General features: G+C 40.2%; 1 protein-coding gene across 7 annotated transcripts in view; it reads right to left on the bottom strand.

The window, feature by feature from the left end:
- Positions 1-17439, bottom strand: part of BTBD9 (BTB domain containing 9) — a 413720-nt gene that overhangs the window by 94879 nt on the left and 301402 nt on the right. For 6 of the 7 annotated variants that reach the window (XR_016394453.1, XM_022581804.3, XM_089917977.1 and 3 more), the window contains one exon: positions 12985-13174. Coding sequence is in view for 5 of the 7 variants with exons in the window: in XM_022581804.3 (XP_022437512.1) it covers positions 12985-13174 (190 nt within the window). In the remaining 2 variants the exon portion in view is untranslated. Of the gene's footprint in view, positions 1-12188; positions 12283-12984; positions 13175-17439 lie in introns of all 7 variants that reach the window. The other variant, XR_016394454.1, reaches the window with a different exon arrangement.

Genomic DNA, 17439 nt, shown 5'->3' with positions numbered 1-17439 from the left:
ATTCTTGGCTTGCTTTTCACCCCGAGTTTCTGGTATTTCTGCTAAGAGTAAAAGATAAGGAAGGAAGGAAGGGAGGGAGAAAAATTCCAATTAAAAATTGAAAACCATTCCCAAACCCTCTCTGTTCCCAGAGCGGATGAAGTGCCTAGGTGCTACATTCTCAAACTGAAGATGTTTGCAAGCGGAACAGTCACTGACCACCACCCTCCAGATCTCTACTAAATAGCATGGAGGCAGCAGGGTAGGGTGAAGAAGTTATAGAGACGTTTAAAGTCAATAAGTAATACACACACAAAAGTTATATAGTCAATAAGGCAGTTAATATGACAGCAGTAAAACACTAATATCTCAGTTATATGGGAAGATGACATCACAGACTAAACCACACCAATTAGGTAGACAGGGGTGTTTATTGGTCACCAGGAGAAAATGGATTTGCAAGGCTCTATCCCCTTGCTATCTCTCCAGTGCTGTCTAGTGTGATTATAAAAAGCATCTTACAAGAATACCTGACCAGGACAGTCTATGACCACAAAACAATAAAAACATTTTGCTGCTTAGTGTTTTAACAAAACTACTCATTTGGAATCTTTAATGAAACCAGTTTTAAATGGATGACTCTATTTCCATGTTCTTCCCAAATAGTCCCAAATAATCGCCGTGAATTCTCTACTTTTTCCCTGAGTCTAAAATATACAGCTAAAATCTCACTATAGTGAACACAATCATGACAAAGCAATTTACCTATTCTACTAAGAATGTTATTATCAACAAGATATTATTTATTGGGTCACTGCCAATTCTCAAACAATTCTCTATAGATAATGCTTTATCTATTCCTAATAGGACTATCATGAGCTTCCTAATAAAGACACTATTTGATTATAGATGTTTATTATTATTTTAAACCTTAGAGAAGAAGTGAATACAGAAAGTGAGATATCAAGAAGAAAATTGACAAGGGTTTGCATTAGACATCAGGGGACAATTAAATGATATATGCCTAAGAGAATTAGGAACAAGATCTATTATCTTAGACTGCAACTACTCCTTCCCACAAGGTTCTTGAGGTAAGTACATGCCAAGGAAAGTCCCAGCAAGTGGGAAGCAAAGGGACACTTTATTGCTAGTAGAATTTTTGACCCAAAACTCTAATCAAAAGGCATAAGCACTCCTTTTCCCCAAGTTGGTTATGCCTGAACAGCTTCACCCAAAGCAAGCTAGGAGGCCTGTTCTGTCCCTTTTCCACACCCAAAACTCATTCTTGCTTTTTACCACTACAATTCAAGGAAGGACCAACCCAATACACATTTTAGTACCACCAAAACAGAGTGAGTACAGGCGAGATCACGGTCCCTGCTGCCTAGCACTGAGCTATCCCTGGGTTGAGGCAGTAATCTTACCCTGGCCACCCTAAAATTTAGAAGAGGAAGTAAGAATGCCCAAGGAGAAGAAAGGATAGGTGTGTTTGTTGTGAGGACAGAAGAGAGGAGAGAGAGAGATGGGGAGAGGTAGGAACAAAGGAGGAGGACAGGGCCTCTTTCTAGGAGAATTAGTCCTGGCCCATCCCACTTAGGGCCTAGTGGAAGACAAGAGACACAAGAAGCGCTTCCATTGAAATGTGGCCCACTCTTGTTCCTGCAAATTCACGCATCTGATCAGCATCTCCCCCAGAAAGGGACTAAATGCTTTGGCCATAACTACCATTTTGGGGAGGAGTGAAATGGGGATCGGGGAAGGCACAAAGAAATGCTGGTAGGAAAAGCAGAAGGTATTTTAATTTTTTCTCCCAAGATCTAGAATTGTGGTATTGCTATAATCACCTTCCCGCTTACTGTACTTCACATTTCAAAAGTTCCAGGAACCAGAAATATTCATTGTAATCCTACAAACACCACATTCCAAGACTTAGGAGGAAAAGACTGGAGGTAGTATGACAGTTATTCCCCAATATCCCCTTAGAAAATCAGAGGTCTTTTAATGTATCTTTTCATGCTAGGGCTGATGGGCATGAGTGTTTTAGCTCCAGATCTTAAAAACTGAAAATGTGGGGCTTCCCTGGTGGTGCAGTGGTTGAGAATCTGCCTGCCAATGCAGGGGACACAGGTTCGAGCCCTGGTCTGGGAGGATCCCACATGTCGCAGAGCAACTAGGCCCGTGAGCCACAACTACTGAGCCTGTGCGTCTGGAGCTTGTGCTCTGCAACAAGAGAGGCCATGACAGTGAGAGGCCCGCGTACCCCAAAAAATAATAATAAATAATAATAATAACATGGATACGCAGTGAAATTTCTGATATTAGAATTTTATATGTACAGAAAAAAGTCAAGTCCCTATAACCTGGTTAGGTAAAACAGGTATTTTGGTTAATCAAATATGTCTGGTTAACAGACTACATATGGATTGACAATTTTAACAAAAATTCAGAAATGTTTAAAATAAACTTAACTAGAGTAAAACCACACCAAACAAAATGTATTCTCCTTTTGATCAGAGGGTACTTGGGATCTTGCCTGCCTCCTAAATTTTATTAGGTACATCCACTATCACTCTGCTGGTAAAGCATGAAGATCAGTCACAGTAAATTAAATGCTAGGTAACAATTTGTAACAGAAACTTAAAGGTTTTTTCCAAGAGGTAAATTTCATGAATAAGAGATCAAAGATATATAATCAGTAATGCTTCTCACTTTGGAGCAGAATTACCCAGTAAGCAGATATAGGCTTTTTATTTACAGAAAATTTTTCAAGCTGAGAATAATATAAAATACAATTATTATATTTACTGTTTTAGATGCATCCAGAAGCTGTGGGCATTAAAAAAAGTAAACGGAAAAAAACCCTACTGAATTATACATTTTATTTAATTAATTAATTTATTTATTTTGTGGTACGCGGGCCTCTCACTGTTGTGGCCTCTCCTGTTGCGGAGCACAGGCTCCGGACGCGCAGGCTCAGCGGCCATGGCTCACGGGTCCAGCCGCTCCGCGGCATGTGGGATCCTCCTGGACCGGGGCACGAACCCGCGTCCCCTGCATCGGCAGGCGGACTCTCAACCGCTGCGCCACCAGGGAAGCCCCTGAATTATACATTTTAAATGGGTAAATTGTACAGTATATGGATTATATCTCAATAAAGCTGTTTTTTTAAAAATAAACCAAACACATGAAATATGGAGATCTATAAAAATTCCAAAGTAGATGTGAAATGTCAAGCAGGAGGTAGTGTCTGTGGCAGAGTTGCTGACTGGATGAGCCAACTCCTTACCATGACCCTCAGCTTCTTTGCCAGACGTGCTAGGACTGACTGCATGACATAGCTCTACCTGATAACTAAATGGAAGTCGGCTAGGTGGGGCTGCAAATAAAGCTTTGGCTTTTCCTAATAAAAAGAGACAGACTTGACTGGCAGGGCTCTTTACACTTTTACCACTTTGCCCTCCTTCTTCCTGCCTAAATGCAGATGTGGTAGGTAAAGCTGTAGCAGCTGTCCTGTTCTCTGAGGCAAAAATACAAGTAGAAAAGACCAAGAAAATCAAAGAGCTCACTGAATTGCAGAACCAATCCTAGCAGCCACCCACCTGTAGACTTTTTGTTACGTGAGACCGAGACAAACAAACAAAAGCCAAACAAAACCAAAATAGTTTTAAAAACATTTAAAAAGGCTTTCTTGGGAATTCCCTGGTGGTCCAGTGGCTAGGACTCTGCAGTCTCACTGCCGAGGGCCCAGGTTCAATCTCTGGTTGGGGAACTAAGATCCCACAAGCCACACGGTGCAACCATAAAAAAATAAAAATAAATTAATAAATAGTCTTTCTTAATCAGGTTCTTTGTTATTTGCAGCTAAATGTAAGCTCCTTTGGAGCATATGAAGGCTAGTAATAAAAATGAATTTTTATTCATTTATTTTTAATGTGTCAAGTCTTAGCCATAGCATTTAATGGAAGGTTCTATAATTTATATCCTTAAGAAATGAGAGTGGCTTGAACCAGAAGCTACAATGCCTTCTCTCATTTTCTTTTTAAGGCCATAAGAGGCTCTGTAGGATTGTGCAACAAACTGGAATCTTTGAAGGAAGAGTTTTAGCACTGGTGGTATCACCACGTTGATGGTAGAGAAAAAGAGAAGGAACTCAAATTATACTGTAGTCTCTTCACATCTTAAATGGAGACAGTGAAGCAGCTAAAACTCCAGAGCTACTGAAAGACATGGCAACTAAAAGGACCATTAAATTGTATGGAAAATCTAAACAGTCTTGACTGGTGTTTGGTTACAGTAAAAGGATAATGTGGCAAGGGTGGTAATGTCATAATCACTGAGGGACATGGTTTCAGACGTCATAAGTAAAAGGAAGAAAGAGGATCCTTACCATTAGGTCTCAAGGGCACAGGAAAGAAAATACAGGCAGAAGTAAAAGCACACTCTGCATTTATCTATGTAACCAATACTCCTTATACTGAATCTGACACATTGTTGAAAGAGGTAACAAAGCAGAAAAAAAAATGATTCCTCAGCGGGAGCTAAGGCCCTGAGTGTCCAGGAAAGTTGCTGAAAGGAGCCCTTGAGGGGTACCAACCAGCCTGTCATCATAATCACTTTTCCTAAGAGAAGGATGCAGAATGGAAGTGGATGGATGGGGAAGAAGCAAGAAGGGGAAGTGGAAGAGTTTCTCTTGTCTCAGTGCTTCTGCTTGTTCTTCACTAAAGATACAAGAATGTTTTGGTCAAGTGCCTCTGTGGTTACCAGGTTACAAAGGGCAAAGTTTAAAGAGAGAGGGAGAGGAGAGACAAGACAGACAGACAGACATCAAGTGCTACCATGATGCACCAAAAGCATCTTAACAAGGTGACAAATTGGGGCTCCTCGGGAAAAAAATTTCTGATTTAAGAGTATCTGAGGATTGAAGGTTTTGAAAGATAGATTACTGTTTTGGATTAATTCAAGGAGTAATTTCTTAAATGAAGGTGACCCTTCATCAGATTTCAGAATAGCTTCATTTACTTAATACTCAAAAGATAGATTCAAGCAATTTGATGTATTAAATCTGTAGAAATTTTGGTGAATTTGCTGAAAGTCCTAAGAGAACAGGCACATTTCTGTGATCCTGTATGGCTGATCTTGGGGGAAGCAGTGTTTGGAACACCTGTCAAAGTAAAACCACAGAAGGAGAAGGTTGATGCTTTCCATTCATTTGATCTTCCAAGGTGAATGATTCCAAGTTTTTAAAATGATTGTTTAAAGCAATACTAGTAAAGTATTTGTTTCAGAGGGGTATCAAATGAACGATTCTGGATAATTACTAAACATACATTTGTGCATGAAACATTGTGTCAAATGGGGTGAAATCCTCTGTAAAAATGTCTTCTTGATGGGTTAATCTTTGGAAACTGAAAGGATTTTTCTTTTCATGTATTCAGCTATATTTTATGATGACTAGTTGTCAACTCCTCTAATCGCTCAAGAGAAATAAATGGTTGACATGTGATGTAAATCAAACACATACACACTTTTGGGGGGAGCATTTAACCTTTCCTGTTTTTCCAAAGAACATCTGAATTCTAGCCCCCCTCCTGTATTTTTAACAAGCAATTTAGTTGCCATAGCAATACTTTCTGGTTTTGAGATACATCTGGGATGAAACTAGCTGAGACATATTTACCATTCGCCAAAACTCTGCTGTTTCCAGGCTCCAGGATTTCTGGTCGCCTTAGTATTCATGATAGTTCAGACTCCAGCATCTACTGAGAAACACAACTATAATTTTTTATTCAACAATTTTTCTCGGAACCAGAGTTCTGAGGTCTGAGGGTGATAAGAGAAGACTTTAGTGCGATGCAGATAGGCTGTGAGAGAAACAACGTTTGGTAAATAAATCATGGATCAGCAAGACAAGGAAGAATTCCTTGGTTCAGGGCTGTGACATGACTGATATGAAGCAAATTTGGTAAAATATCTTTCCAATTTTGACTAGAATTATAGGCAATCTTAATCCAAGCCAGAGGAGTCATATTTTTAGAAGTTTGTTGTATTCTTTAGACTATAAAAAGGAAACTTTTCGCTCTCTAGGTTGCAAAGAAGGCTGTCCTAATGTAAATAAATGTATGCTTGCCTGTGCAGCACTCAGATAGAATGAAATGGAAGCAGCATGAAACTTGAGGCAAGAGTCCTTACCTGTGCTCCTGTCAGCACCTAACACCAGAGTTTCGTCTTAGTCATTTGCTGGAGATGCCAGGTCTTTAGCGGTTCCCTCACATATACTTAGAACAGACACACTGAGCAAATATGATGTCCAATTTATTTGATAGACAGAACTCCCTTTAGTTGCACCAACATACTATGTTGTCAGCTCAGTCAATGAGTGTTTATTGAGTACTCACAGCACAGAGTACTGTGCTAGGCACTTGGAAATCATTGCAAAGACCCAAGCCCATCTCAATACTACAATCACTATCCTCAACTTGAGATTATCTGTGGTTCTACAAGAACCTGAGGGCTGCACAGACGTAGAAAATACTCAAATAATTACAAAACATCATTTGAGTCATTGGTTCAATTTCTCTCCCCACCTTCATGGACTAAGCCTTCATTTGGAGCTATTAAACAGGACACAAAATGGAATGGTTTGTGATTCCTCTCCTTTTTCTTTTCTGTGCTTATCCTTGGGAGGGAAGTGGACGAGCAATAGCTTGGCAGGGTGGTCAGCAGGGGGAAGAAGGAAAAACAGCAGTGAAAAAGGGATTTCTGATTTACAAACTGAATAGATAATCTAGAATGGTTGCAGCCACACAATAGTGAAAGGGCAGCTGAACTGGGTGTGGGCTTAACAGCTCAAAGAGAAGGAAATATATGCTGGGATGAATAAGGAGCACAGCGACATATCTAATTTTTTTTTAAAAGGATTAACTTTCTATTGCTTTGTTTTTTCTATGTTTAATAACTGCAAGGCATAAACTGATTTGTGGTTCAGAAATTCTGTGCCAGATTAACTTTTATAAGTGGTAGAACTGGGTTTTTTTTCCTATTGCAAAGTAAAAACCTCCTCCCGACAGACTAAAGAGATTATGAATACCCACCAAGAGCATACTTTGGGTTAGATCCATTTTGTCCTAACATATTATATTCATATAACATTTTCCAACGGAGGAACTCAAAATATTTTTGTGTCATTAACTCCTTAATCCTCATAACACCCAGAGAGACTATGGGTTTATTTAGTTGCATCTACCTGCACTGTTTCATCTTCCAACAGCCTACCTACTCACAATTAGGTTAGTTAAAGCATTACGGGTATTTTACTTACAGTACTGCATTATCAATTACAAAACCATCATTTTCAAGCTAATGTAACAATTGTTAATTTAATTGACTATCTAATAATGAGGGTTTCAACAAAGTGCTGTCACTTACTAGCTGAAAAAGACTGGGTAATACACATGCCTAATGCACAGCATATGTGATTTCTCATACTAACCTGAAAATACTTAAAAGGATATCATGATTAGCAAGTAGAAAGATAATAAGTCTTAAACTAAGGCGACAGAGGGACTATAAACTAAGACTTAGGTAGATTTGGTTAGTTACTATGTGGTCATTTTATGTGGTCAGGCCTCTGAAGATTTCCTGTTATTTAAATTTTAATGCTTTTAAAAAAGGCATGAAAATGATATAATTACTACTCGTTACCCACTTTTAAGGCACATTCCAGGCAACTTCTCTCTTTTTCTCTCAAATAAAATGAACAAGTTACACTGTGCCTGTAAACCTAGCAACAAAACAAAGACAAACTCCTTTATTTCCAAGTTATACTGCCTGCTCTGGCCCTTGGGAAAGAGAAATAAACACCAAAGATGGGGAGAAAGTTTCATATAAACTGCAAGGACTAGGACGCCTCCCGCTGTCTCTTTCCTGGGAGCTGACTGGACAAAGGCTGGTCAGGAACAAAGAAGGTGGCTTCTAAAGGCACGATGGCTCCCCAGCTCCACCCCTCCTCTCCTCAGCAAAGAAAACTCTCCTCTAATGGTGCTAATGAAACACTGGGATGGGTTTGTGGTGGTGGGTGGGATGGTTTGGGGAGCTGGTGACTGAATATAGAAACAGTAACAAAACATCTCAGGGCTGTCACCTCTGCAAGTCACCTCCATCACCTTGCCTCTTACTCTCCTCCCCTCTCTCACTCTACTCCAGCCACCCTGGCCTCCTTGCTGCTCCTGCAACCTGCCTCACGTGCTCTGCCTCGGGGCCTTGGCACTCTGCCTGTGAGGCTCATCCCCCAGGTCCCCCAATGGTTTACTCTTCCCATCCTTCAGGCTCTGCACAGTGAGACCTTCCTGAACACCCAATCTAAAGCTGTGCTGTCTCCAACCCCTAGTCCTCCCTTCTCATGGCTCCATCTTTGAAATATCTGACATATTACAAATAGTGTTGTTTACTGGTTATCCACCACTGCCCCCTCCCCCAACAAGAATGTCAGTTCTGTGAGAAAATTGATGTTTGTTTTCTGGATTCAATGCTGTAGCCCCAGGGTTTAGAATAGTGCCTAGCACACAGTTAAAGGCTCAAAAAATGTTGAGTGAATGAAAGAAAATGAAGGGAGGAGGAGACAGTCAGAGATCAGGTTTCAAGGTCAGCCTTTCCAGGATCCACAAGGGTACTAGCAGGACTAGGTTCCCACTGACTCACTAGCAGGACTAGGTTCCCACTGACTGTGGTTAGCTGTGGGCATTGTCTGTCAAGAAAGAAGCTGGGGACGTCCCTGGTGGTGTAGCGGTTAAGAATCCGCCTGCCAATGCAGGGGACATGGGTGGGGACATGGGTTCGAGCTCTGGTCCGGAAAGCTCCCACATGCCTTGGAGCAGCTAAGCCCACGTGCCACAACTACTGAGCCTGCGCTATAGAGCCCGTGAGCCACAACTGCTGAGCCCGCACGCCGCAACTACTGAAGCCCGTGCGCCTAGAGCCCGTGCTCTGCAACGAGAAGCCACCACAATGAAAAGCCCACGCATTGCACTGAAGAGTAGCCCCCGCTCGCCGTGACTAGAGAAAGCCTGTGCGCAGCAACGAAGGCCCAACACAGCCGAAAATAAATAAATACATAAATAAAAAAAAAGAAGAAAGAAAGAAGCTCTGCTTGCCTACCCAGCTACAGGGGAAACGCTCAGGAAAGGAAGAAATGGTTTATGTGGATGAAAACAGACAAACAAAAGAAATCTTATCCACACAATAATTCTGTCCTCTCTCAGGAATAAAGAATGCAGTAATCAAGATCATCCATGTTTGAGACATTTGCCTCTATGTTCACCACCTACAAAGAAACCTGAAATTTTAAAGTCAGTGTACCTTGTGATTGGGTCCCCAGAGGAAGAGGTTCCAGAACTGCCAGATCTCCCCCCTCTTAGATGGAGAAAGTGTTAGTCACTCAGCTCTGTAATGCTCTCCCTCTAGGTGTTGATTTGGAATCTGGGCTTCTTTGGATACAGTGGCTAGGAAAGCAAGTGAGTCATCAGAAGCAACAGAAGCCATGGGTCAAATGTCACTGACTAATCAACCTGTCATTTGTCAGTTACCCGTCCCCGTGAAGAGGCACCACTGATCTAGTTTCCTATCAATAAACATCTATCTGGGCACATCAGCTGCGGCCTGCCGAGATACCCAGCATCACCCAGAGGCATTGGTGGTTAAGAAATCCCTCTCCCTTTCTTATTGATAATGTCACAGAAGAGGCAAATGCAGTTCCTGACAACGTAATGTCAGTTTCATAGAGACGTGTCTCTCTGAGTGTTCAGCCAGTTTCATGGGGCTTCAATTGCATGGATTTTCTCACTGCAAAAGCAATAGCTGGGCTTAAGGAAGGTGGAGGCTTCACGCGGTGCTGAGATACACAATTCTGCCTTTGGTTGTGCCCATGCTCATCATCCCCCTCTGAGTCAGGAAAAAAAAATTGTTTGGGGAGAACCATTCTTTTTCCACATTTAAAGAAAACCAAGTGGCACGGTTCTCTCTTGTCTCTCTTAAGCTCCAGTAACACCTTTTATCTGGAGTCAGATTCAATATCTCTGACTGTTTGAGTAGAGCTAGAGGCCAAGGTAGGCTTGCCACATGAAAAGCTTGTTTGTCTCTTTCTGAGTTGTCACCTTGGCAATGACCTCATGAGGTCCCTGCTCAATCTAAAATTCTAGATCTCCCACTATACCCGCTATAATTTCCCCTTCTATCTTGATAGACTACCTCATCTGCACATTCAATCTGTCAAGGAACACTTATTTCGAGTTGTCACAGGCTTCATATATCGGGTGAGGCTGGGAGGAGGCAGCAAGTAAACAATTATAATACAAACATGACAAACGCTCTGGGAGGAATTACATACAGAATGTACGGAATCATTGAATAGGGATGTCTAAATCAGCCCAGGAGATGATAGAAGGTTAGGGAAGCATTCCCAAAGGAGTGAAGTCTTGAAGGGTTTATAAGAGCCAGGTAAAAAGGGGTGATGAGAAGGTAGTGAGACACACATGTAATGAGAACAGCATGTTCTAAGAGTTGAAGGCATGGGGTAAGAGAGGGGTGACACATGCAAAACTGCAAGTAGCTGGATAGGCTGAGACAGTACGTGTAGGGGTGGTGGAGAGGCAGGAGACAAGGCTGTACGGACAGAAGTAAGTCACATGTTCTTTTTCTTTTTGGCAGTACGCGGGCCTCTCACTGTTTTGGCCTCTCCCGTTGCGGAGCACAGGCTCCGGACGCGCAGGCTCAGTGGCCATGGCTCACGGGCCTAGCTGCTCCACGGCATGTGGGATCTTCCCGGACCGGGGCACGAACCCGTGTCCCCTGCATCGGCAGGCGGACTCTCAACCACTGCGCCACCAGGGAAGCCCAAGTCACACGTTCTTAATGCCGTTGTCTGAACTTTCTCCTTAAGGCAAATAGTAGCCATGAATCCTCTTAAGAAGGGGCATGACCACATCAGATTTGTGGTAACAGTGTGGGAGATGGTTGCAGGTGGGGAAAGAAGAGCTACGTAGAGAAGAGAAACTACAAAGATGCAACTACGGTGATGGCAGTGGGGATGGGGAAGAGAGGAAGGATTTGTGAGATATGTAGGAGCTGGTATTGACAGCTGACTGGTTCATTGGGGGAGGTGAGGGAAAGGAAGGAGTTTAGGAAGATTTCCATGTTCTTGGCTCAGTGGATGGGTGGATGAGCAGTACCACTAAATCAGATGAGGAAATAGCAGTGTGAGGCAACTTGAGCAGGGAAAGGGGAGAATGGTGGAATTCCATTTCTGATATATTGCTTTGAGATGCACAGGGACCGTTGTTGGATGGGGGGTGGAGAATGTGGGGTGCCAGGTAAGCACACAGAATACAGGGAACATTAAAAGAGAGTGGGCAGAGCTGCTAAGCTGCCAGTTTGCCTCTATCTTCATTGGCAAGAAGACTGGTTTTCAAATTAGAAATGGCAGAACAAACATAAGAGAAAACTGAAGCCCCAAATAGGTGAAGTGAAAGAAAGTATCTAGTCATTTTAAATGATTTCAAGTCTCCTGCTCAGATGAGTTACACACCAAGCCTTCTGAAAGAAATTGCAGATGCAATCTCAGAGACACGATCGGTAATCGTCAAGAATTTGTGCAGACTCTAAGACAAGAGAAGGACAACTGTTTTCCAGATGTTTAAAGTAAAGAGAAAAAGATTGTAATGGGAAATATTCAGATAAGTTTCACATCGTTTATGACAAAGATTCTAGAATGACTTATTAAATAGATGGCTTATGATTACTTTAGTTAATGCATGCAGCTGAGAAGAAGGAAGGAGGGCGCGTTGATGGCTATCTGATGGAAGTTTATTTATACTGCTAGCTTGTCCACACTGATTGTGGCTTGTGTCCTCCCCCTTCCTAAGCACGAAGTGAGTTGTCTGGCCTGCAGTATGAATTCAAGGCTTCTTTATCTGTGATTTGCTGCCTGTGGTACTCAGCCTGTATGTGGCCCTTTATGAAAAGAGGTTGACAATTTAAATGAAGAAACCAACAGTCTGAATTCTCCAAGAAATCCAGCATCACTTGTCAGGGTACCCCAGGGAACCAACAAACAGCGTTAACCTCTGCAGTTATTAGCTTAGACATCAATAAACCTTTGTCTATTAGAATCCCACTACCTTATTTTTTGTGCTCTTTCTTCCTTTACACATACTAACTTTAAAATGAGAACAGGAAGCAGTAAGGAAAATGTGGTACAGCATGATGGCAGGAAGGCAGTCATGTCTCACCAACATCTCTACCTCTGGCAGGCTAAGATATAATGTAAAATATCTTGTGTTAAAAAAAAAAAAAAAATATATATATATATACACACACACAACATTAGTCTTTCAGAGACCTTCTTAGAACCTTAAAAAAAAAAAGGGCAGCCTATTTGAGACCCAGATGACTCTCTTGAACTAAAGTATATCCTCTGGGAGATGTCACCAGTGTCACATTTTAAAATTATATGGCCTTACAAATCAAGCAATAGTGGGTTAAAGTTCCCTTCTTAAAGCAAAGTGAAACAAAACAAAACAAAATGAAAACAACCAAAAACCCAGACGTGAAGATTAGTAAAAAGATCTTTTAGAACCAGGTTTCATATTCAGATCTGTTTGGTTCATATATAAAGTCATTTCTTCGAGTTGAAAATGATTTCGATATCCTGTAAGTCCCTAACCAATACGAACTGAGACTTGTGCCGTATCCAGGGAGAGGCCCTAGTCCTCTCCCTCCACAAATCTAAACTAGTCCCTCCACAAGTCTAACTTTGGTGCATCTCCCCACCAGAAAATCCAAACAAGCACCTTGTATATCTTTGTCCCTCCTTTTCCATCCCCTCCTCTCAATATTTAGAGCAAAGAACAGAAGAGTGTCTTCACTGAAGTTACTGGGATCGTCAATGTACCAAAACACAATTTGCACGTGTCTTCCATTTTAAAAGTAATAAATGAAAGGGAATCTTCTTACCGTATTGACCCAATCATGTATGGCTGTGCCAGTTGAACCACAATTGCACCACTTCCTAGCTGATGACATGTATAGCCAGAATCCCAGTCATAGTTCTTAGTGTCCCCATTCAGCAAGGCATTTCGGCTCCGACTGACTCCTTCAATCACGCTGGCACAATCAGCAATTGTTGCAACGTTCTCCATGGGAACTGTGAATCCAACACAAGATTCAGCATCAAGATAAAGAAGCCAAATATATCCCACCAGTGTGCTATGAACAAAATTAATTAATTACTATCAATAATAAAACAGAAATTAGAGCATCTTGATTATCTCAAGATATGAACACATTTCCATGCCAAATAGCTTTTTAAAAAGATGAACCTGAGGCTGGAACAAACCAAACCACATGTAGCAATTAACCCTAAAGAATTTTATTACAAAGAAACATGATACCCCATAAAATATAGAACGGATAAATACATTGTGAAATATTACTACAGTGGGAAACCACACAGTAGTTGAGATTAATTAACTACAGCTATATCCAAATTGATTAATCAGAAAACAATGTTGAGTGAGAAAAGCAAGGCACAGAAAAACACAGTGCATGAGTTCATTTATACAAAGCTTTTTAAAAAGGCAAAACTAAAAATATAATTTGTTTAGGGATATATATATAAATGTAAAACTGAAAAGGAAATCCAGGGAATTATTACACAAAATTCATGATCATTTGTATGAGAAAGAGGGAGATGAAATCTTGGAGGGACACCTACCAATGTGTCCAAACATTAATTGATTTCATTTCCAAGATGAAATCCTGGAGGGGCTTCAAAACTACTGGTTTTCTTCTATTCTCGTGAGGCGATAGGCACATAGGCACTTGTTTTATTAGTGTTCTCTAAACTGTACATATTTATTACACTTAATAAATGTAGTACGTTTGTTTAAAGAAGCATGACATATATAGATTCAGTATTTTAGAATTCATAAAGCAGGAAAACAATCCAGGACATGGTACCAATCCCTTTGCAGAATATACAGTTGCCCTCGGCCATGATTCATTTCCCTTTTTTGTCTGTTTACTATTCTGAGCAATTCAACACATACGCTCATCTCTTTGTTCATGAACTGCTGCATTCTGAAACACCAGCTCTGTTTTGATTCTGTGTCTCTCTATGTACTTCACGTCCACATCCACCTGTTCATTTACAAAAGTCTAGGGTATCCACAAAATGATATAGCTGTCCAAAAATGATGTAGATTCTCTAAACACTGAGAAGAGAATGATAAAAGGTGAGAGCCTTTTAAGTCCACTGGGACCTTTTTTGTGCATTTACTAGTGCTGCGATTTTCTTCAGAAATTTAAATTATTTAACCTAAATCTACAATTAACCTTAGCTACTTACATTCAAGATGTGTAGCTTACTTTACAAAATTTTAAAATGGCTTGAAAAAAAGACAATTTCTTATTAGATATATACTATACTTTTCAGTATAATATTATACTCTATGCAAAGAGAGAGGGTGAGCAGTACTACTATCATGCCAAAACATTTCTAACTTTATAATGATGCGGAGTAAATAATCTTCCATGTATCTTCTAAGCAATGCATTAACTTTTCAAAGGTGGGCATGCCTGTACTCGAGCCCTCATCTACCTTCACTACTTGCTTTGCTCCCTCATCTCATATACCTTCACTGCTTGCTTTGCTCTCTGTAGATAAGGACAGCCATCCACAGATAAAGAAGAGAGGAAGGGAAGGAGGAAGGGAGAGAGACTGGATTTTCTGCCCATGAATCCCTTGCCTATGAAGCTTAACTCTAAAGCAATAAGCAGAATCTCTGGTAAAGTAACCTGTGAGAGCAGTGTACTGGCAGAGAAGGGGCTTACAGAAAAGCCCCCCTCTGACTTTGAAAGGAGAAGAGATAAAGGACTATATTTAGAGGCTAAGTCATGGTACCTCCATCTCATGGAAAAGGGGAAGTGTTCTGTGATTTGGAAGAGAGAACTAAAGGAAGTGGCACAAGATACACAATAAACTGAGCTGAGACATAAAATCACACTGTAGGTAGCTTAAGCTGCAGTAAGAGACAGCCTCCATTCTCCCAGGTGCTTAAAGAGCACACATGTATTTTTCACCCACACTATGCATTCAACGATGATCAGCAAGGTGACTCTGAGCATTGCATCATGCAGGGAACCTAGTGACGGAAGCTTTGTATTGATTGATATATGCTTCTTCAATCACAGCAGCAGTGAGAAGGGAGTGAACTGGGCACTGGCTCTTAAAACTCCTCCCCCAAAGCAACACACATCACTTTGCTCACATTTTGTTCACTAAGGCAAGTCACAGGGCCTTACCTAACTTCAAAGGGGTTAGGAGAGGGCTAACTTGTTGTGTGCCCAGGAGAAGAAGGGGAATATAGGGTCAACAATATTAACGTCTACAATAAAAATTAAACCAGGATGAAGGAACGTTCAATAGCCAGATAAATCTAGTTCATTTGTGTAAAGTATATAAAATATTTCAATGTATAAATATACCAAAGGGACATTAGATTGTTACCGTTGTTTTCTTTATGATTACAAACGTGTCTTCTTGTGGACATAGGTAAGAGTTTCTTCAAGGAATATGTAAGACATATATATGTATATATTTACACACACACACACACACGGAAGTGGAATTACACTTGTGGCTATGAGTTACCTCATTGGCAGGATGTCAGTCCTTTCTCGGTTAATGTTGAGTTGAAACATTTAATCTTTTCCTATATGATTTGTGTTTTCCCTTTCTTGTATATAAATTCTTTCCAACCCCAAATTTATAAAGATATCTCCCTATATTTTCTTCTAAAAGTTCTCAAATTTTGCTTTTCACGTTTGGTTCTTTAATCTATTTAGGATTTATTTTTGGTATGCTATTAAATACAGATGTACTTTCACCTTTTATTCATAAGGTTAGCTAATTTCCCCAGCACCAATTAATGAACAGTTCATCGCTTTCCTCCACTAATTTATGTTACTTTAGTCACGTATAAAGTTTTCATACGTATCTAAATCTCTTTTTAAGATTTGTACTCTGTTTCCTTAATTTGCCTAGCCTTGTGCCTTTACCATATTGTTTTAATTACTATAATTTTACAGTATCATGAAATTTGACAAACTGAACACCTGTCTTCCCTCTCCTTCGCCTTCTTCTCTGTTTTTCTTCAAAATTACCTTAGATATTCCTGGCCCTTTCAGGAGAATTTTGTGTTTTGTTTAAGTTTTCAAATATACTAGCATAAAGGATTCTTCAATATACGCAAATCAATCAATGTGATACACCATATTAACAAATTGAAGGAGAAAAACCATATGATCATCTCAATAGATGCAGAAAAAGCTTTTGACAAAATTAAACACCCATTTATGATAAAAAGCCTCCAGAAAATAGGCATAGAGGGAACTTACCTCAACATAATAAAGGCCATATACAACAAACCCACAGCCAACACTGTTCTCAATGGTGAAAAACTGAAACCATTTCCACTAACAGGAACAAGACAAGGTTGCCCACTCTCCCACTATTATTTAACATAGTTTTGGAAGTTTTAGACACAGCAATCAGAGAAGAAAAAGAAATAAAAAGAATCCAAATCGGAAAAGAAGAAGTAAAGCTGTCACTGTCTGCAGATGACATGATACTATACATAGAGAATCCTAAAGACTCTACCAGAAAACTACTAGAGCTAATCAATGAATCTGGTAAAGTAGCAGGATATAAAATTAATGCACAGAAATCTCTTGCATTCCTATACACTAATGATGAAAAATCTGAAAGGGAAATTAAGGAAACACTCACATTTACCATTGCAACAAAAAAGAATAAAATACCTAGGAATAAACTTACCTGAGGAGACAAAAGACACATATGCAGAAAATTATAAGACACTGATGAAAGAAACTAAAGATGATACAAACAGATGGAGAGATATACCATGTTCTTGGATCGGAAGAATCAACATTGTGAAAATGACTATACTACCCAAAGCAATCTACGGATTCAAGGCGATCCCTATCAAACTACCAATGGTATTTTTCACAGAACTAGAACAAAAAATTGCACAATTTGTATGGAAACACAAAAGACCCCGAATAGCCAAAGCAATCTTGAGAAAGAAAAATAGAGCTGGAGGAATCAGGCTCCCTGACTTCAGACTATACTACAAAGCTACAGTAATCAAGACAGTATAGTACTGGCACAAAAATAGAAATATAGATCAATGGAACAGGATAGAAAGCCCAGAGATAAACCCACGGACATATGGTCTCCTTATTTTTGATAAAGGAGGCAAGAATATACAATGGAGAAAAGACAGCCTCTTCAGTAAGTGGTGCTGGGAAAACTGGACATTTACATGTAAAAGAAAGAAATTAGAATGCTCTCTAACACCATACACAAAAATAAAGTCAAAATGGATT

This window comes from Delphinapterus leucas, chromosome 10, assembly GCF_059928025.1.
Source record: "Delphinapterus leucas isolate spDelLeu-1000000601 "Yukka" chromosome 10, BTC_Dleu_Yukka2, whole genome shotgun sequence".
Classification (NCBI taxonomy): Eukaryota; Metazoa; Chordata; class Mammalia; order Artiodactyla; family Monodontidae; genus Delphinapterus; species Delphinapterus leucas.
Note: the sequence above shows the minus strand (reverse complement) of the source record. Positions and strands in the feature narration are given on the sequence as shown.